Consider the following 22,700-nt stretch of genomic DNA (forward strand, 5'->3'; position numbering starts at 1 on the left):
ATTAAATCAAAAAACGACTGGATGAATGATGCACGGATTCTCTTGAACCACCACCACGTTTGCGCCAGAAAACTACTGCAGTGCAGCTCTGTAATTGACCGTTCGCAAAGACCCCCACCCCCTTTAGTTACTGCTGCTATGTCCGACAAGCCACGCCGCTCTCACACAACACATCATGTAGGCCGGGAGCCAGGTCCACTCCTCAGGATGTTTTTTGCTACCTTTTTTTCACTATTATTTCCTATTATCTTATACCTTGGGCCATCACAAGTTGATAATGACCACCCCCAACTCGGCCCCGTTTGGTCTCAGGGGCCAAAAACACCCTTTTTGGGGAAAAGCTTTTGGCGGAATGATGTAATTGTGAATATAAAGGTACTGCAGCTACATAAATGGCCATATAACCCTAAAATTTTGCATGGTGTATCCTGACACATAGGGGAAACTAGCAGAAAAAAGATTCTGGGCATTGCTGCCTTTTTTCTGTCAAAGATCACCCTCAACATACCCCAAAAGACTAAAAAATGGCTGTCCGCCTGACAAATTGTCATCAAAAGTGATCATTTTCAAGCATTTTATTATATATATCACTGCCTCAAATGTACATGAAAAACGTCCCAAGTTTATAAGCTTCAATTTAAGTCCAAGATGACCTTTCTATCTAGAGGATTATAGCTGGTATAACCAAAGTTCTCCACTGTACCTCAAATCGGAGAAAACAGAAATTTCAAGCATTACCATTCCATATTGGATTAAGCATATTTTTTACATATGAACAATGTCTTAAACAAGAGTTGAGACTTGACTTATGAGCTATACTATATGAAATGAAATTGCATGAAAAGTGAGCAATGTTATGCCCCTAGGTCAGGGCTATTCAATTAGCTTCATTCGAGGGCCGGATTATTAAATCGAAATGTTGAGGAGGGCCGGTGGGTTTAGCTTATTTATTGAAACATTATTTATGACTTATTGAAACATAACAGTATCAATAAATAAGCTAAAGTAAACCTAAAAAAAGTATTGTATTTACTTGGAAATGTGGTACCCAACAGTATGCAGATTTATGAGTATTTAATAAATAACTTATTTACAGCTATGTACAAAAATATGAATTATACAAGATCATAGCTATTGGTAAGAATTATTTTATTTATAACTATTATAGGCTTAAATGAAAATATTCTAACAGTGAGACTTGATAACCACAGATAAAACCATACATGGTTACTCACTCACTACCACTGTATAACAAAATGCCTAAACAGGTAAAAACTATACACAAAATGAATTGTATATTCCTCTACCAACCTAATTAATCTACTGCAATATAGGCCTAAATGACTATAAGTTAGTATTCAGTATAAATATTCCACATTTCTGAAACATAGGACGTGCGTACGCACAGAAATATTCGGATTTATAAAACTGTGCGCACGCACATTCTACGCAGTTTTCCCTTAATAAATCACAATCAATTCTAAATGTAGCGCAGCTTTTGCGGCTTCATGTCACGCCCATAGTTGCCCATAAATAGTCCGTGAAACGCCCACAAGTTAATATTCATCGATTGCGAAATCATGGCAAACACAGAGGAAAACCAAGAAACGTAACTTCACTCACGCGTCAGCCATTGTGCGTCATTACGCATTGTGATGGCATCATGGCATTTTATTACCATCCATTTGATTGCATCTGACAAGCTACAGATGTGTTATGAGGATGAATTGCATAACATGCTAATATTATTGCAGAACATATTTATATCTTTTTGCAAATATGTATTAATTTGCATTTCTGTTGTAATCTTTGTTTGATTTTGTTTGTTTTACACTGCAGATCGATCAAACGGGTGTTCGTGTAGGCTGTTAATTGTAAGACTTGCTTTGTGAAGTCTTCATGTTATTTATGAGAAGCAGTATTGCCATTTCTTTTACACAACGGTCTACATTTTCACACACTTTCACGTGTTTCTTCCATCTGCTGATGGTGTCGCCATTTCTCATTTCACCCGTTTTTGTGCGTACGCCTGGGTCAGAGTTTGCGTGAAGGACCGCACATTTTCCCGTCAAGTTTGCTTTTTATTAATACCAATTATTGCGTAGAGAGCGGCGTACGCCTTCTTTTGTGCATACGCAACGTTTATAAATGAGGCCCCAGAACCGGGAGTAAATGCAACTCCTTTAAGCTTGCGTTCTGTTATCCACTGGGCGGTGCTGCGTAGTTCAAAGTAAACTTAACTGCGAGTTGAACTGAAACTAAACTGAAAACAGCGCTATTTGTTCTATATTTGTTGTTACTGACCGAGAAACAACTTCAGATGATTCAGTGACAGAGCGGTCCGAACGAATCTGAATCATTTCAGACCATTATGCAAGCGCATTTAGCCAATTCATGGAAAGGAAATAATTGAACCAAAGATCGAACAAAAGATTCGCACCATTCACAAATGATTGGTATCGCTGGTTCAGTCGACAGAAATATGGGACACACATAATAACTGCTGAAATATTCGGACTGAAAACGTTTCTCAGGTTAGTCGGAGCGTTCATGGTATGCACAGTGCGTATAGGCGTACAGCTGCACGCGCCACTACGGCCACTCGCATATCTAACCAAATGTAGCCACACTGCCAGGAAAAGAGGCGGAGGGAGGCTGGAGTGCCTTTGGAACAGATAGAGATGATTGGCGGGCCGTATGTGGCCCACAGGCTGCCAATTGAATAGCCCTGCCCTAGGTGGACTGGGGTCAGGGTGCAACATAGGGTACATTCACACAAAATCAAGTCCACAAAGTCCTCACAACACAAGGAATAAAGATGACCCTAGTGTGCTGTCTGTTATCAAAAAGCCAACCTTCAATAGAGTAAACGTTAGTAACCTTCTGGGGCCGTATTCACAAAGCATTTTATCTTACCACTAGGAGTACTCCTAAATCGCACTAAAAGATTTTAGCTAGGAGTTTTCTCTTAAAAGTTATTCACAACGCCTTTCAGACCTACTCTTAGTAAAGAAAAATGACAACTCCTAAACTAAGAGTGAGTCTTCGTTGCTATGGATGACGTCATTACTCATGCACGAGCTGGACTGAAGTGACCACCTTGATTGGCTGATGATTGTAACGCGGGAATGATTCCAAACACCTCCCCTACGATGATGAGTGACAGGTCTGAGAATGCGTGCGCTACACAAGTAGTGCGAAGGACGGAAGATGATGAATAACTGAATAAATAGCCTAAATGAATAAAGAGTAAGGCAAAACAAATAGCCTAGTAGCCTAATGAAACTATGGATTGATGCAATATCTTTGCAACATTATTGATTAATCTGTCACTATATGCCTCTGCCTACGTTTGCAAAGAGAAGAACATTTTAATTTGATTCACAATCAAACGTTACGATTAGTTTACATGCAATGAATGATCCCTAGTTATGCCTACAATGCAAAATTGTTCCCTCGCGATTGGAAGCTCCTGTAGCCGCCGCATACGCATTTCAAAACATCGCAACGTGAAATGGTCTTAGTGAGTTAGGAGTCCTCTCGACTTCTTTTAAGCTGTCCCAGGCTTAGGTGCTACTTTTAGGGCTAAAATGCTTCGTGAATTACTCTTAATCAAAAATATTAGGAGTCCTAAAGTTACGAGTGACACGCCCATTATTTTTTAGGAGTTGCTCCTAAATTCGCCAGTTAGGAGCTACTTTTAGCCTTAAAATTCTTTGTGAATACGGCCCCTGTACAGGTAAACATTGTTTACAACCAAATGGTGAAACGTCTCGGTTACATATGGTAACCCTCGTTCCCTGAGGGAGGGAACGGAGACGTACGTTGTGACCGACTGATAGGAATCTCGCTAGAGAGGCCAATCTACTTTGAGTAAAACTAAAATGAGCCAATACACATTGGCATGCAGTCATTTGCATCAACTGTTAAGCCTTGCAGCGCAGGTATATAATGAGCAGCAGTTGCGAGGTGAGCTCCTTTTTTGCTGAGGAGCCAAGCCTGGTAAGCTGGCCGCCCCGTGGGCAGCAGCAGATGTGATGATGGGATGTACGTCTCCGTTCCCTCCCTCAGGGAACGAGGGTTACCATATGTAACCAAGACGTTCCCTTATCGGTCGGTCACTCGTGACGTATATCTTGACCGACTGATAGGAATCCCTACCAAAGCGCCACAGCTGCTGCACCCCATCCAGCGCCCGGTGTAAGCCTGTACCCCTTCTTGCCTGGACGGACGATAGGAAAGGGCTTACACAGAGCGTATCCATCACTGTTGTTCCATGTTAACCCATACAGTGAGATTATTGGATAACACTGGGAAAGCGTGCCCATTCTATGGAAGGGGAACGCTGCGGAAGTCACTTTCTTCAAGGGAGTTATGTGGAAAAATACATATGGACTAGTCCGAAGGTTGTACTGCATATGAATATTGGGTAACTTAGCCCAAGGGAAAGACACAGGGCTTCGATTAGAAGCAGCCATGGAAGTATACACATATGGAACCCAGCCTAACACCTGATCTCTGAAGGGAGTGGTAGGAACCTTGGGCACATAGCCAGGCCGGGGTCTCAGTACAACATGGTTGTCACCGGCCCGAACTCTAGGCACGATTTGTCGGCCGACAAAATGCTTGCAGGCCCCCTACCCTCTTGATAGAGGCCAGTGCAATCAGCAGCAAAATCTTCAAAGAGAGAAGCTTTAAGTCTGCTAACTTCAAAGGCTCAAAGGGAGCATCCTGAAGAGCTTGAAGCACCAGGGAAAGGTCCCAAGAGGGTATGGAGGGGGGACGAGGAGGGTTTAACCTTCTCGCCCCCCTATGGAACCTGACGACCAGTTTGTGCTTTCCATAGATGGCACATAGATGGCAACTGATTTGCCATCTATGTGGTCGTGATAAGCTGAAATGGCAGCAGCATGTACTTTGAGGGTGGATAGAGCCTTCGTTCCAACCCTTGCTGCAAAAAGGAAAGCACGGACCCTATTGAACATCTTCGGGGGTCCTCTCGGCGAGAAGAAAACCACTTGACGAACAGGTTCCACTTCAAGGCACACGTCTCGTGGACGGCGCCCGTGCAGAAGTGATGGTGTTAAGTATCTCTGGGGGTAAGTCACCTAGAACCAGAGATTGAGTTTCCAGAGGTCCGGACGCGGGTGCCATAGGGTGCCCTGTCTCTGAGTCAGAAGATCCTTCCTCAGAGGAATGGGAGGGACTGTCACAAGGAGCATGATTTCTGGGAACCAGGTCCGGGTGGGCCTATAGGGGGCCACCAGAAGGACCTGCTCCTCGTCCTCCCTGACTTTGCACAGGGTCCTACCTTTGAAGGTGTTCAAGCAGTTTAGCACCGAGTTTAGCACTGAGCACGTTTGCTCTGTGAGGCGTGCTGTCTGTGCAACCGAATCCAACTCCATACCGAGAAAAGAGATCCTCTGCATGGGGGCGAGTTTGCTCTTCTCCCAATTGGCCGGAAGACGCAACTGGCTGAGGTGCCTGAGCACGAGGTCCCTGTGTTCGCATAACTGGTCTCGAGAGTGTGCTAATATGAGTCAGTCGTCGAAATGGTTCAGGATGTGCACGCCCTGTTCTCTCATGGAAACAAGGGTCCCCTCCGTGACTTTTGTGAAGACAGGAACAGCCCGAAGGGCAGGACCTTGTACTGATAAGCTCGACCCTCGTACGCAAAGTGCAGAAATGGCCTGTGTCGAGAAGAATCAAGACATGAAAGTACGCGTCCTTCAGGTCGATCGCTGCAAACCAATCTTGGGGACGGATGCATTCGAAAATGTGTTTCTGCATGAGCATTTTGAACCCACCACATTTCTTGGGTGCAATAAAGTAGGGACTGTAGTGCCCTGACCTCATATTGTCTGGAGGGACTGGCTCTATCGCGTCCTAGTAGGACTGCGATCTCTGCTTGCAAGACATGGGCATCAGCTGCTCTCACTGTAGTGGAGTGAATGGCCCGATCCATCTCCGGGTCGCCCGTCCTAGGGCTGCTTGCTCTTGGCTTTACCGCCCTGCTTGGCAGGGGCCTGGACGGGTGGGGGGGGGCCTGCCTGCGACTGGCTCCTTGGCTCTGCTTAGGTGGAGGCTGCTGCTGCGGCGCGGGAGCGAGGGCAGACACAGAAGGCCGCCCGGTGACGAGCAGACTGAGGGGCTGCGGGCAATGGGCTGGAGGCAGCAGCTGACCGCCGCGGCAGGATGTGCTTGATGGTCTCAGTCTGCTTTTCAGCCAGTTTCTGCTGGGCAAAGTTCTCGACCACGTTGCCTTTGAGTGCTCTCAAGCGCACCTTACCAGCTGTGAGAACAGCTTTTGTTTTCTCAAGTCAAAACAAAAGCAAAAAGAAAAGAAAGAGAGAGAAAAAAGACCGCTCGCGCTGCTGTGCTGTCACCCGCACCAGTGTGGAGAGGTCCGAAGAAGAAGAAGCTCGCTCAGTTTCACATTCTCCTTGAAGGTATGTAGAACACATCGAAGTGCTTGGCTCCAAAAACTGATGAAATCCATACAAATATAGATGAAGATGAGGAAAATGATGATTAAGAGTTTATATTCTACACTAATACAACACACTAACATGACCAGTCGTCAAAGTACAGCATGGATAAGCAGCAAAAAGATCTAAGAACCAAATAAATGTTTTCTATTTTATGTTTGAGCTGTATTTTAGTTTTGCAATTTGGCTGTAAAGAATGTTTACCTGTACAGAAGGTTACTAACGTTTACTCTTTTGAAGGTTGTTTTTTTTTGATAACAGACTACACACTAGAGTCATCTTTATTCCTTGTGTTGCGAGGACTTTGTGGACTTATGGAACCCATAAGGAATGGTAATGCTTGAAATTTCTGTTTTCTCCGATTTGAGGTACAGTGGAGAACTTTGGTTATACCAGCTATAATCCTCTAGATAGAAAGGTCATCTTGGACTTAAATTGAAGCTTATAAACTTGGGAAGTTTTTCATGTACATTTGAGGCAGTGATATATATAATAAAATGCTTGAAAATGATCACTTTTGATGACAATTTGTCAGGCGGACAGCCATTTTTTAGTCTTTTGGGGTATGTTGAGGGTGATATTTGACAGAAAAAAGGCAGCAATGCCCAGAATCTTTTTTCTGCTAGTTTCCCCTATGTGTCAGGATACACCATGCAAAATTTTAGGGTTATATGGCCATTTATGTAGCTGCAGTACCTTTATATTCACAATTACATCATTCCACCAAAAGCTTTTCCCAAAAAGGGTGTTTTTTGGCCCCTGAGACCAAACGGGGCCGAGTTGGGGGTGGTCATTATCAACTTGTGATGGCCCAAGGTATAAGATAATAGGAAATAATAGTGAAAAAAAGGTAGCAAAAACATCCTGAGGAGTGGACCTGGCTCCCGGCCTAATGTTCTCACGCAGTGAAACATACATCGCAGAGCAGAGAGGACACTGACAACGCGCTGACAGACAGGACAGACCAGGTTACTTTTGATATGCAACAAAGTCTCACCTTTCAAATTTGGTCATTTTTTTTAAAAAGAAATTTAAACAATAAATACTGTTTTGTGGCTCTTTAATGTGTCTGACAGATCGCTGTAGAGCCTCAGTTAAAGCTGCTTGTGAACCGATCATCTCTTCCTTCTAGTTAATTTATAGCATCGAATAAACATGAGTGAACATAAGGAGTATTGCTTTAACCGCGGAAAGACGTCAGTACACTCCGTTTTTCAAGTTCAAATCCTCCAACGTTAATCTACTAACTCTCCTGACTGCTTTGTCGGACAAAAATGGCGGATTCGGCGAATTATGATTGGTCAGATCACCTGTCGATCAAACTCCCTGCGAAGGGTCAATTGGCTAAAATTACCGTTCGACTTTTCTGAGACCTTCTATTCTTCCCTGTGGATGACCTGTGACCTACTTTCTGTCCGATCTGAATTTTCTGCGTTTTAAATTTTAGAAAACTGAATTTGAAGTTCCGAATTTCATCTTGACTTCTTCATCTTGAAAACTTGAATCTGTGTTTTTTATATAATCTGATATTTGCAGTCTAAGAATTCAGAACAAAAAAACTGCTGTTTGAAAATACGTCTATACAATTCAGCCTTAAAACCATTTTAGTTCGTTAAATTTCAAATGTTCAATACTCATTAAAAAAAAATCTAATTCAGAATATTCAATTTTGTTAGATTACACTATTAATTCAAATTCGAATAATTTTGTCATATTATAAGCTCTATACTCATGCCGTTCCAATCCCGTAAGGCTTTTGTTCATCTTTGGAACACAAATGAAGATATTTTTAATGAAATCTGAGCCAGTTTTGTACTGTTCATTGATCAACTTTGATGTTTCAAAATGTTCTTAAGAGAATGTAAATCTAATCCATATGAATTGAGCGGTTTAGTCCAAATTTTCAGAAGAGACAAAGTTTATATGATGAACAGATTTAATTTAGGCTTTTATTCACATATGAATATTCATTAACTCACACATCAGTTGTGGTAAATGGAAGCTCAAGGATGTTCATGCGATGACATGCGAAAACCAGTGAGGTTCATTCTCGTGTTATGCAGCTTGTTTGAGCTTCATCAAGAACCAATGAGGTTTGTTCTCGTATGTCAAGCAGGTTCGTTTTAGCTTCTGTTTATGTTCGCTGAACAATATTTACAATGTTTCCAAAGATGAACGAAAGTCTTATGGGTTTGGAACAGCATTAGGGTGAGACATTCATTCTTGGGTGAACTAACCTTTTAAGCCATACAGGTTTGGAATGACATGAGCATAAGTAAATGATGACTGAGTCTTCATTTTTGGGTGGAATATGGCTTAAAAACATTACCAAGTACCTTCAGTCAGCTTGTCAGCAACAAGCGTTTCTTCATCCTCGGCCTGTGGTTTGGTGACCACCATGGATGTAAGCGGTGTGACAAAGTTATACCTTAGAGAAAGGTCTAGAGCTTCAGCTGTGACATTCTCCTTGTCCTCTGGTGAGCATTTCTCTCTGTCAACAAATGTTATTGGACATTGTATTATTTTTTGTAATTCTCAGGTTGAATAGGTTGAATTATTTGAGCGTATATGTCTCACGCTGACATTTTATCCAAGAGCTGCTGGATGGTCAGATATGCCCACAGTCGCTCTGTGAAATCGCCAAAGATGTACTCCTGCTCAGGGAACACACTGTCCCACTCTTCAGCAATTGCTTGACTCTGGACCACAAACTGGTCCTCCAACTGAAATTGGATGTATGGCACTTATGAAACTGTACAATCAAACTGATTTTTACTCAACCAATAGTGCTTCCCTTACCCCATGTGCAGATACTTCAGTCAGAATGGTGTCAGTCTCAAGTTCTTGTAGGCGTCCGGCTACCACTATCTCAGAGCCTTTGAAGAATTGCCTGAAGTGACTTTGTGTCAAGTCAGTTACAGCGTTGCCAGGATAATTTAGGTTCACCTCAAAGAGAAGTGGGCTAGCCACCTCTTCATAAAAGCCCTATAGAAAAGGAAATCATTCAAGACCCGGCTATTATCTGTATCAGGCTGCATATATTAAATATTAGGTATTATATTTATTGATTGAGAGTATGCAGTTGTCAGTTCTACCTGCAGTTGAAGGGCTGCATCTGAGGCCTCATAGACTCGTCGAGCGAGTCCATCATTCTGCTTGGCCAACTTATCAAGGAGACTGTAGTCCACATCATAGCCAAAGCCCAAACAAAAGAGACTTATGCTTCCATTAATAGCTTTATGGACATTTTCTTGGATTATGGATAGATGTGTCTGCCCTTAAACACACATTATTAAGTGCAGAAGATTGTTAAATCTATATAATTGAAGGTTTGAGTTTTCTAAAGCAGGGGTTTTCAAACTTTTTGTTGCCATGGACCTACAATATAATAATCCACTTGTAAGTGTCAGCCTTCCTAAAATATAAAGGCGACTCTGTATTTTCATAAACCCTATTTATACTACTGGAGAAAATGAATATGATGTATTGTTTCCTAAATTAAATAAATGGCCTTTTTATTAGGGCTGGGAATTGCCATAGACCTCCCGATTCAGTATTACAAAAATATTTAGCTGCAGATTCTGTATGTATTGCATTTTTTGTATGTATTTAGTGTTTTATACATTTTAGCCCTCAGTGTCCTGAATGCTATTAATGATAATAATAGATTTAAACCAATGATGTGGAGTCCAGTAATTAAGTGTCTTCAAAAATACATGTGAAGAACAAAAACGCATTACAAGCAACAAAACTAATTGTGTTTTCAATATGTATCTGCGGAAGGCTTAAGCTGCCAAAGTTTTCCGTTCAAGAGCAGTGGACTGTGTTTTTCTTTTTCTCAACATTATTAATAATAAAATAAGCATAATCAACATCATTGACAGCGGCAGCTCGCTTTACGCTTCATTTACCATTATAAGATTTTTATTTTGGTATATTACATGTTTTGTCCTTTCTGATTACAATCCCTTAATCAATTCACTTCACACAAGTTTCTTTTGCAGAGGCGAATATCTGCTTGTGCCTGACTATTTTAACTTGGCACATAATCTTAAAAATGTGAGCTCATCTGGTTTTTCCTAATTTTTTCCCCTATAAAGCCATAGCACTCCTCGGTACCCAGTTTGAAAACCCCAGTTGTAAAGTATTTTGAATGCCCAATAAAGACAACACCTTTTGAGCTAAGATTACTTGATTACTTAATTAATTTAGTTATAGTAATTATTACCAAAGAAAGTTTAAAACAGACTTGTATTCTCAATGCAAAGCCAATACACACCAGAACTGGGTCTGCCATCAGTCAGTAGGATGATCATAGACATGTCTGGGAAGAAGTCACTTTTTTCTGAGGTAAGCATGTTCACGGCATACAAAATTCCCTCATTTATATCCGTCACTGATGGAAAAATATGAGATAATGTTTTAAATACAGCAGCAGGGATTTTGGCATTTAATGTGGGGAATTCTATGCAATATTTTCCCTCAATAAAACCAGTAATTTACTGTAAAATAGAGGTGTTATACTGTGTTACATGAGAACCATGGCTCTAAGTGTCAAGAGTACTAACAGCTAAGCCATGATTTCAAACTTGTGCAGGGTTTACAGTATGACTTTTGCTTCATACTTACTGTGTCTTGCTTCAATATTCTGGACGAATTCTTTTGCTTCTTTCACATTTTCTGGTGTGGCTTTGCTAAGAGATGGTCTCCACGACTCTATAACGTTATCAAACGTGACCAGCCCAAAGTAATCATCTTCATGCAGTTCACTTAATATGGTCATCAGAGCTTCACGAGTCTACCAACAGATAATCGGCCGATGACTTATATGTGCGAACTAGGAAAGTGGATGAAAAGTATAGAAAGTATTTGTTGGACTTGCCTGTTTCATCTTCTCTCCCTCCATGGAGCCACTTCTGTCTACCACAAATACCACATTCTTAGGCATTTGTGGCAAATTATCTGGAGCAAAAAAGTGTACAAAGTAGCCATTTACTATCTGAAACAGAAACACAAGAAAACACCACCATCAGAATAATGCATGATTAGTAAGAATTTCATTGTAAAAAATGGCTTTGCTGATATTGTACCTGAATTTCACCTATATTCTGTGGGTGGTTCACATCATACTTGATGAATAAATCTCCATCAATCAATGTCCCTTCACAGTCTGAGCATTTTTTCTGCTGATCCAATGTAGGAGAGAAGTACACATGTGCCTGAGGACGAGCATAGAGGATCAGTGTTATGAGGATAGCAGGAAGTGTTTAGACATTACAAATTTTTATTTTTGAAAATGAGGTGTTTTTAGACTCCTTATTAGTGAAATGAGATGATGTGTGTTCTGGTAGTAAGGATCAAATCACTGGATCAAAATGCTTATTACTAGAAACTGTCGCTTGGTTAGGACACAGTGTAAGGAGGAGCTAGTCAAACAAATTAAACTCCAGGGGCCATGTATTTTCACTTTACACCTACCTTTGCCTAGATACATGCCTAAACAATGCAACAGGTATTAATTCTACACAGGACTTAAAATGCATTTTACGTCCAAACTAGTCTGTACATCCAGCTGCTGCAACCGGCTCCAGATAATTTGAGAGTTTAAAATATTTTTTGTGAGACATTGAGTTTCAGTTTTGAGATAAAGTTGCAATTACAAGAAATTAAGTAGCAGTATGAGATATACTCACAATTGTGACATTTAAAGGCACAACTAAAAACAAAATTGTGAGATATAGTCACAATTTGAGAAATAATCAATAGCCCCTTTCACACATACAGTCTTTACTGGTAAATTACCGTTAAGAGATTATGCGTGAACAGGACATTTTTACCAGTAAGGGAAGTTGTAACATTATCAGTAAATTACTGGTAGATGCTCTGTGTGAATGCAGAATGAATGAAGATTACCGGTATGATCACGTACGAAGTCAGGACACGCTGATGTAAGAAGTCTGCTTTGGGCCAATCATAAAGTTCTTATGGGGATGACGTGATTACTTTGCGCTGTTTACAGTAAGATTTTTAACAGTTTTTCTATGTAAACATGCGCTAGATGGACATCTTTGACCGTTGCACCACATCTCGCTCGAGACTCAGCCTTCTTTTTCGATCATCGGCGTTGTGACTCTGCAGTTGGATACTATAAAGCGCGTCTCTTGTTTTTAAGAGCAAAACAGTGTTCTGTTTGATCATCCCTTATGCCTGTCATTCAGACTTCAAAAAATGTTGATATGCGGGCTGATGAAGACACCGGCGCAGCGTTTAAATATCACTTCTGACTGACAACACAGAATTGACCAGTATTTTGGTGCTGATGTGTGAATGATCTCTTGCCAGTAAAAAGCCAGAACGGCGTTGCTTGTGTGAACAGCGTATTTTTGTATTTACCGGCAAAGTCATTTTGGTAGTTTTACGGTCATTTACCGGGATTGCTGTGTGAAAAGGGGCTATTGTCTAAGAGATTTATTTATATATATATATATATATATCAGAGTTTCCGCTAGAAAAAAATGGTGCCGGTCAAAGTGACCGGCAGAGGTTTCGTTTTCCGGACATTTTGATGATATGCCGGTCAAATAACGCCTCTTAATTAGTCAAGTTGAGGAAAACTGGAGGCAGGCTATGTAACTTAAAAAATGACATAATCAGGCCGAATGCAACATGTTTATTAGCCTAACTTTCAAATAGACGGAAAAAAAAACATTTTCTAGTATGGTTCGTTTCTTCATTCGGATCTATTTGCGATCCATTCCATTCTAAACAAACAACGCAGTTTATATGCTTCGTCCTCATTTCATTTATTCATTAAGATAATAATTAATAAATGCATGCATAATTATCAGTGAACTTGATAAATGTTGCAGATATGTTTTGCTATGCATGCACAAACAAATGCCTTTCAACTTATGTGTGCAAAATTCAGAATAAAATGAATGTGCAGCAATTTGTACAAATAGAGAGGTCTACTATACGTGTTGTAGCCATTAAGCTCATTTAGTTTAATATTTGTTAAAATATTATAATGTTATTTTTTAATTTATGTTGATTATGAAAAGTGAACCGCACGAGTAAGATAGGATGCGCAATATCGAGAGATATGGAGCGGGTCAGACATGATTTTGACCATTTAATTAAGTTTTGTTTTGTAGAAAGACTTTTCTGAAGTGAATTTCGTTTTGTATAAATTGTATCTTAATTTTAATAATTTTTTTATCAACCAATTGCCTGGATTTAATAAATCAGAAGCAAATATAGCAGACGATAGGCCTAATCATGGAGGCGCCCGCGTGGTCACTTTCATTGCTCGTGAACTGGAGCGCATCTCATCCTAATTTAACGAAACTCAGCGTAGGCCTCACAGACATGCAATATATCTTAAGAAAGCTTGAAATGTCTTTTTAACAATTTAAAACGAAAAGAAATAGGCTACTCTCTGATTATGTAATCCATGATGTGCATTTCTCTATAGGCGCGTTCACTACGGAGATGGCGATCGTCAACTTCATCTTTACACCTGTTGTTGCTGTTAATAAACTAAAAATAATAGGTCTATAATTTTATTAAACAATAAATTAAATTAAATTGTAATTGTATTAAAAAAGCAACAAAAAAATCCTGTTTAAGTTTTTTTTTACGTTTTTTTTTACCTATGCTAATTACGCATTAAATTCAGGTAGGCTACTGAGTCGCTGTCCTCAGTGCCCAGAAAAGCGCTGAAATGGAGATGAAGGGGAACCCGTTTTTTTTTTTTTGGTTTATTTTAACTGGCCCATCCAGTTTTCTGGAGGCCCACCTACAATCAAAATCCTGGTGCCGCTAGTGCTTCGCAGCGGTCTGTTATCAAGAAATAACAGACCGCATTCCACATTGGAATTCAACCAAGCCATGTAATAATGTTTAATAACTTTCAAACGGTAGAGCCTGTTTCTTTATAACATAGCCAAAGGTCGGTGTATTTTTGCTTTATACATTTTAGGCTTATTCTCAAATTAAGATTGTGTTGGGGGGGCGGGATTATTAGGCAATTTTAATCGGACAATTTGACCGGAGAGATTTAATTTTGTCTGACATTTCATTTTTTTTCCGGCAATGTCCGGCAATTACCGGACAACGGAAACCCTGATATATATATATATATATATATATATTCACAATGGTTGCAATTATAAGAAATAGTTACAAAAATTTGCAACTGCCTTTTTATTTTATTTTGTTGTTTTGTGTATTTAAATTTTTTAATTTTTTTTATTTGACTAAGATATAAACAGCCTTCCATATCAATCCACCAATGTTGGGTGATTGTTTGAGAGTTTTCATTCTAACCTTTTTATCAGCGACAGTTTTCTTCACTAGAGGAAGCAACTCATTGGTGATGAATGTTCCATTGACATCCACAAATGCAATTCCGTTAGGTTCATAGATATCTACCACAATCTGTTGAAGAGAAGACAGGACTGATATAACATAGTTTACAGCATTTAAATATTTCCACTGAATATGTTTAGTAAAAAGAGTTTGAGAGAGAAACTAATGATGAACCTCAAAATTCTGAACCAGCTGTTTAGGTCGGACACCTATCATGATCTCATAGCTGCCAAGATGGCGCTGTAGCAGCTCTTCGTAAGTAAGAGTGAATGTGACGTGGCTCTGGGGTGGGATATTCACAGAGACTGAGAACTTCTCCATGTGCCTCCCTGAAGCCCTGAAAAAGCAAAAACAACTCTGATTTCTGATCATTGAGATTAGCAAATACTGAAAAGCAAATATGTGTCCTCTGTCAGCATTCCAGAGCTTTGGCGTTGACCTGTACTCACTTAACCAGACCAGCGGTCTGGCCGGATGACACGGCGCTCTCATACTTCTGCCTGGCCTGCTCCTTTTCCTTCACTTCACTGACATATATCCTGCTTTCAATCTCTCTGAAAAACAAACACAAAGAATTTCATTAGGTCATAGTGGGTTTTGGGCATGTCGCAAGTGTAATGTATTTATAGCTTGTGTAAACAAAGGAGGACTAACATGCTAAAGTTGGTGATGAAGGCTGTTTTGGGCAAGTCCACCTCAAAGAACACTTCCTGTGATGCATTGGCTGTGTTCAGGGCTTTGGTGGTCATGACTGTGTGAGCAAAGCGAGACGCGACCTTGCAGTCCACTCGCATGCTTTGCACTTCTATCTGAGAGAGAGACTGAAGATAGTAAGAGAAAGTTAAGGAATCTGCTGTACAGTTGTAACTTATATTTACACACACACACACATATATATATATACACAAAACTAACACATTATTCTCTGCCATCAATTATGACATAAGAATAATCCCTGACAAAGACTGTTGCTTTCAATGCTGTGCAGTTTTATGACTAACTTTGCAAAACCACGCCCACTATTTTTTGCTTGTAATTGAAAATAGGGGCATGTGAGCTATAGCCAAGAAGTCCGTGTTTATGTCTGTTTACTAGGGGTGTAACGATATTCAAACCGAACCGAAAAACCGCGATACACCACCCACGATACGTATCGCGATACTCTCATGGCGTACCAAGGACGCCCCGCCCCCTGCTGCCCCGGCTCAATGGACCTCATGTCTTATGTGTACACAACGAATACAGCGTTATAGCCTAACCACCATTAACACCCTATAATAGCAAGCTCCGTATTTTGTTACTTTCGATAATAAGCAAGGTGTAATCTTTCAAATTCTGTCTATTTGATCACGAAATTCAAACAATAAATGCCGTTTTGGCGCTCTTTGATGTGGCGTGACAGATCACTGCACTAGCTCCTCATTTAAAGCGGCAGCGCGGAGCGCGAGTAAACGCGATTCTCTTCCTCAGTTACAGAATAAACATGAATGGACACCTGAAGGTATGTTAAAAGATACAGTATACTTACTGAAAGGCATCATAACTTGTGTAATCAATCGATCAGTGTTTCAGCAGCGGAAAGACGCCAATAAAACGTCTTAGTTTGTCACACAGCCTTATATTTACCTCAGGCAAGTCATTCAGTGCCCACAGCTTGTTGGTTCCTAAATGAACTCTTGCACTAAATAAATGCTCTATATTCGATATAATATATTTTACTTAACATGTTAATGATTGATATCTTGATTATTTAATGTAGCCTATGTTTTAAATATCTGTCATAAAAACTGTGTAAATATTTATATTTCAATAACAAATTAGAGTAGAAAACATAAGTTAATAAGAAAACTGCCTTATGTGCAGTTTGCATGTTTTCATACAATGTGTTGAGTGTTGATTATTATATCTAAAAATAAAAAGTATCTGAAATTAGGCTAAAAGTCTAGGCTCTGTTAACCTTTAAGGTTATAGTAATGTGTGGGATCCCTATATAGTTTACAGCATTAGCAGATCTTTTTTTTTTTTTTATCCTTGCGAAAAGTTTAATTGTAATTGAATTAATGTAAAGACAAAGACAGAATTTGTTCATTAAACCACTGTAAAAAAAGAAGCAGCAATTTTAGCTTTCTAAAACCCCCACCCCACCGAACCGAATCGAACCGAACCGAGATGTCAAAACCGTGGGGCGTACGGAACCGTCAGTTTTGTGTATCGTTACACCCCTACTGTTTATTCCAAGATGAAAGCTTGGTTGTTATTGCGTCTCTCTAAACTGACACGAAAATTTCACTGCCGCCAATGTGATTTTTTTTTTTTTTTTTTTTTTGACACTGCAAATTAAGCTGGTCAACTAATAAGTTCTGTGCTTTTGGTCACACACCTAGAGCTGCTGCGGTTACATTAAACTACGACTTGGTGCTGCTCAAGAACAGAGTCTTTTGCTAAGCAACAGTGTATATTAGAGGAGGAATGCTGAACTCTTATTCTGTGTATTCTTGTATTTGTTGTGTGAAAAATACATAGCAAAAACTTAACAGCTGTTTGAAAATATGAAAATACAGTTTTACTTTCTTCTCCGACAATCTCTTAGAAATCTGTCAGAAATGAAAAGTTGCACTTTGTGTACCTAGGTAACCGGTCCGGGGCTTTCCTGCTTTTCTAACCATCTTAGAAAATTTGATGTGTATATACTGTAGTGGGAGCGGCCATTTTTAACTTGAAAGGCTTCCGGTGTCGGCCGCTTCCAGTTATTTTAGCTGTACAAAAACAGCCTGTTATCCTGTTTGATGTTGGATATTTATGTATGTGATTATAAACCCCATTGGTCTTTAGTGTAAAATAGTTTTACTGTTTATGGCACTTTAATAGCTTACTTCCACACTGAAAAATAAGGTGGATAAATGTCACCTACTGTCAGAGAGTCAATTTGCATTTTCATTCAACCCCATGTGCCATTTTTTTCAGCATTGGTCTGAACAGAAAACTGCATTCAAAAATAATTTTTTCATACATTCGTGTTGACGTGAACTGGCCCAGTTTAGCACAGGGTCTAGAATGTTTTTTTTTAATGTTTTTTTTTTTTTAAGAGTTAGGTCACATTTTCCATAAGCCCAATGACCAGACCATGTATCAATCACACTTTTGAGGAAAAAAAAACAACCTTTCAATAGGATTGCTGATTATTAATTGCTTAATTCTCTAATTAATTTAGTTTAACATTAAATGTCCTGAAATGGCACTGCTGTGAAGTACTGTACTCTTACTTGTCAATGTTTTACATCAACAGAAGGTGAGAAATTTCTCATATAATATGTTTAAAACTGTATGGAACTTCCATGGAACACCAAAGGAAAAATTTAGTTGAGAAATGTAGTTTCTGACCAATTCTTCATTCTCTCTCCAATGAAAGTGGATAGGACCAGGGGCTGTCAGGCTCCAAAAACGGCATCAAAGCGTCATAAAATTAATCCATTTAAATTGTGCACTATTTTTCAAGTTAGGGTTGTCACGGTTCAAAATTTTCAGTAGTCAGTACCAATACCAGTAAAATTTGCGGTTCTCTGTACCAGTTTCGGTACCAGAGCAAAAACTGTTGAATGAAAAATCAGTTTATGAAAAATCGCAGTTTATGATTCAATTGACAATCTAGAATTGACAATCTAGTGTACTTAGCAGCATGAACTTGTATTCAGATTAGGGTTGTCACTTTTGTGAACTTTTTGTGATTTTTGTTTTGAAGTGTTCCTTGAATCGATTGTAAAATCAATTTTCCATGTCTAAAGACGTTTCCATTTTAAACGCCAAATATGGGCAAATCCATGGACAACTAACAGGCATTAGCTCGAATGTAAAGAGGGTGCTTGAGACGCGCACAAGTCAGCAAATATTCTTGACGATTTATTGGTGTGAAGTTTTGTGCACAATGACAAACAGGAGTGCAACATTCTCGAAAAACAAAAAGCAGAGTGGACTGCCATAACATAAAGGAAAAACATTACTGCAGTCTTCAACATGGCTGTGTTTACGATTAGAAATGTCTAACAAATTTGGCTTGCGTAGGCGATTGTAGCCCGTAGTCCGAATCTGTATTTGTATGCATGTGACTGTCTGCATACCGGCAGAATTCAGTTTTGTTGTAAAAAGAGACACATTATGCAGAAGTATAATTTGCTGTTATGTGTGTTTGTCAGAGCCTGCAGTTGCTGATGGAAAAGACCGTTAAAATCGATTCCCTATTTTCGTTTTCGAAACTTGTGTTGGTTGGTCCGATTGATTGTGCAATCGATTTTCGAACGTAAAGTGACAGCCCTAATTCAGATTGTGAATGGGTAATAAACAGAAAGCAACAAAAGAGCCTCCCTTTATAATAACTAACTGTGCTTTCACACCGCCGCCAGCGAGAGCGGCAAAATTCGCTCTGTCCGCCGTAGAAAGATTAATGGACGCTCTGACTCTTTGACGTAGATCGAATGCTTGGTCTTTTTTAAACTTTATTTAAAGGGGCCGCAAAGCAAATAAGCATGTTGATCGTTATTTGTGCACACTGACCAAATAAGTTAACCTCATTAGGTATAAGTTCACCTCATTGAATCTTAAAAGTGAAAGTAAGGGCCTTCTTATCAAATTCACATGATCAACCTCTCCTCTATTTTGCTTGGGAACTAATGTGGTCGGAGCCGAAGTTTACTCGACTGCGTTCTCTGGAATCCTCTCAAGCGGAGGACTTCTACATTACGATTGGTTGCCGCCGAACAACAATAGAACAAAATCATTTAAACGAGAGCCAGAGCAAATACTTTATTACATTGTATTTTTTACATTGTATTGGCATTTTTACATTCAGAAACAAATTTTCTGCGAAAATCAGATACTAGCAACACTTCCGTGGATATTCTGTATCATAGCTACCAAAGCGTCTAAAAAAAAAAAAAAAATGCTGCCCCGCCAAAGCGTTCTGAAGTGCCCTCAGCAAGGCATTTTCAGAAGACCGTCTGGAGTTTTCCGCTGAATAAAAATTCTTTGGTAGACACACAGCCTAAAGCAAGGTTTATACTCGACGTGTCCGCACCATAGACTGTAAAAAAAGATGGACGACGCCCCTTCGCTTTCTTCCATTGATGAGAACTGAAGCCGCCAGAGTCCCGATATGGCGCTGACATATTGGAACTTGAGTCTACGCAGTAGCGATCTCGGGACCAGACCTGCGCAGTCGTGAGCAGGAAGTAAAGCCGCGAAATCAACGCTCCGCCCTCACTCGCCTCAGAGAAAGTGCATTCTGCACACTTTTTTAAAAATTGATTGCAGTACGACAAGAGGCTTGTTAAAATAAAGTAAATACAATCTCCTCAGTCCTCAGAAGATCCCGAAAAAATGTCCGTTGGTGCTTCAGTGACTACTTCGCTCAGAGAACCTGTCAATCACAGCTGTCAATCATGACGTTACACCACCGCATCACGTAACTAACTAAAAACCAACTTATTTTTGAAACAGACACTTGAACTTACATCAGGGTGATAAAAATGACAGCAAATGAAAGAAACCACCTTTGGAAAAAGATATTTGAAGTGTAATTTAATTGTTTAGTTGGTCTCACATCCCGTTGAATAACACAGGGAGGCGGGGCTTATGACCTATACTAGGACCAGTCACCGGGGGGCGATCGAGACGTTTTGGCTTCACTTTTCAGGGCTTGTGCGGCACGCTTGGTCCGCACGAGCGCGAAGGTGTGCACGGCAAAAATGACGTCACATTGCGGTGTGGGTGGTCGTGCACGTTTGGTGCGCAAGACACCATTTTGCTTGCCGGTGTGCACAGCTTTTTTTTGTAACAACGCGCGCGGCTCTGCATTCGAAGATGCACGACTTCGAGCCGAATCTGGCCGAGCATGTAAGTCTCACCGCACCGGCACCCAGTTTGTGTGTCTTAAATTAGTTGCTTACATTTACAAAATGAGCCTATAGCAGACATAAACCTTTATTAATACATTTTTTTTTTTTATAAAATGTCCAATGTTTAATGAAATTAGATAATATTTAAGAGATCGTTAATTTCGTTGTATAGCCTACATACATGTTTTTCTATCCACATATTTTGTTCTAATGTCTCAAGTAATAATCTCAGGGTTTACTGGATTTTACACGATTCTTTTTGTAGTGTGGTATTGGTGGTGATGTACTAAAATAAACATTGTCACATGTGGACCTTTCTTCTTCTCACCGGTGATTCCTGATGGTTAAGTGGACAGTTACTTGAGTCGCCCCCTGTCGGTTCACAGAATAGTACAACGGCGAGCGTGTCGAGTATAAACGCCTCGTCCGTTTGGGGAGGTGCACGCGCAGTCTGCGGAGACTCGCGCTGCGGAGCCAGGCGAAAGTATAAACAAGGGTTAAAGGCCCGTTCTCACCAAGTACGATAACTATAAAGAAAACTATATGCTCCAGAAGGAAACACGATGCATTAAGAGCAGGGGGGTGAAAACTTTTGAACAGGATGAAGATATAATTTTTTTTAATTTGGTACAGCCCTTTGGAAGCAGCAGAAGATACTTGCATGTTTCCGAAAGACAAATTAAGTACAATTTACCTTGATCTTCAAATTCAAAAAGTTTTCAACCCCCGTCTCTTAATGCACCTTGTTTCCTTCTGGAGCGTCAGTGAATGTTTGAACCTTTTTTAATAGTTGTGTATGAATCCCTCGGTTATCCTCAGTGTGAAAAGATGGATCTCAAAATCATACAGTCACTGTTGGAAAGGATTCAAATATGCAAAAGATGCTGGAAAACTGAAGAATTTTCAAGACCTGGAGGATTTTTCTGAAGAACATTGGTCAGTTTAATTGTTCAGGACAAGGGTCACAAGAACAACCATAAAAAACAAAAAACAAAAAAAAAAAACAGTTGTGGATCATCCAGGTAACGACGCACAATATGAGGAATCAAGGGTACATACACTTTCGAACGGGTCATTTTTATAATTTCAGCTTTTTTTGTCTTGTGGACTATACATCTTTTATGTAAAATATCTTATTCAAGACAGTACTAAATAAAAAATAACATGCTTTTTTTATGATCCCTCTTATTTTGTTGAAATTATTCACATTTTTCACAGATTCTGCAAGGGGTTCACAAACTTTCAAGCACCACTGTATGCTCTTTATGTAGATTTGAGAAAACATGAAGCACATAATGTAAAATCTTACCTGTTTTTCTGAATTATTGTTTTGATCTCTGATGGTCGTAGTGTCTTGAGCTTTAGCAGTAGGAATCACACAAATACACAAACACATCCACAGCATGACTTTCACTGCAGACATGGTGAAGCCTGGCCCGAACTGACTTCAGCTCTGCCTGTAAATGTTCTTAAACGAGAGTGAGAAAGAGAGAGACCGATGAATGAGTGCCTGTGTGTGTTGTACGGGCACTGTAAGAGTTGCCAAAGGGGTGTGTGAATGTGCCCAATAATATTGTACGTTCTCCACTGCCTACTCACTCCATCCACCCAAAACAGCAGAATTCACCAATGACAGCCAACTAAATTATTTTCTAATTATTTTCACCCAAAAAAGAGGATTAGCCCATGATTTACTCATCCTCAAGTCATCCCAGGTCTTCTTTCAGACGAATACAATCGGAGTTAGGCTATTAAAAAATGTCCTGGCTCTTCCAAGCTTTATAATGGCAGTGAATGGCTGTTTCTGTTTTGAAGTCCATAAAAGTGCATCTATCCATCATAAATGAACTCCAGACGACTCCGGGAGGTTAATAAAAACCTTTGGAATATTTTTTACTTTGTGTGGAATACTTTTATGACAGAAAACCGAAACAGCCAATCACTGCCATTATAA

At 39.9% G+C, this 22,700-nt stretch overlaps 1 protein-coding gene across 1 annotated transcript in view; it reads right to left on the bottom strand.

Moving 5' to 3' along the window:
* The window catches only part of itih3a.2 (inter-alpha-trypsin inhibitor heavy chain 3a, tandem duplicate 2), a 27,794-nt gene extending 5,544 nt beyond the window's left edge, over nucleotides 1–22,250 (bottom strand). Inside the window, exons 1-13 of the mRNA XM_079857641.1 lie at nucleotides 22,056–22,250; nucleotides 15,513–15,679; nucleotides 15,308–15,412; nucleotides 15,033–15,195; nucleotides 14,817–14,927; nucleotides 11,579–11,707; nucleotides 11,371–11,487; nucleotides 11,118–11,286; nucleotides 10,768–10,884; nucleotides 9,584–9,765; nucleotides 9,288–9,473; nucleotides 9,072–9,211; nucleotides 8,825–8,979 (exon numbers count right to left, since the gene is read on the bottom strand). Coding sequence (XP_079713767.1) covers nucleotides 8,825–8,979; nucleotides 9,072–9,211; nucleotides 9,288–9,473; nucleotides 9,584–9,765; nucleotides 10,768–10,884; nucleotides 11,118–11,286; nucleotides 11,371–11,487; nucleotides 11,579–11,707; nucleotides 14,817–14,927; nucleotides 15,033–15,195; nucleotides 15,308–15,412; nucleotides 15,513–15,679; nucleotides 22,056–22,169 — 1,855 coding nt within the window. The 5' untranslated portion in view covers nucleotides 22,170–22,250. The remainder of the gene's footprint in view (nucleotides 1–8,824; nucleotides 8,980–9,071; nucleotides 9,212–9,287; nucleotides 9,474–9,583; nucleotides 9,766–10,767; nucleotides 10,885–11,117; nucleotides 11,287–11,370; nucleotides 11,488–11,578; nucleotides 11,708–14,816; nucleotides 14,928–15,032; nucleotides 15,196–15,307; nucleotides 15,413–15,512; nucleotides 15,680–22,055) is intronic.
* Nucleotides 22,251–22,700: the final 450 nt, after the last annotated feature.

This window comes from Squalius cephalus (genome assembly GCF_949319135.1).
Source record: "Squalius cephalus genome assembly, chromosome: 22".
NCBI classification, from domain to species: domain Eukaryota; kingdom Metazoa; phylum Chordata; class Actinopteri; order Cypriniformes; family Leuciscidae; genus Squalius; species Squalius cephalus.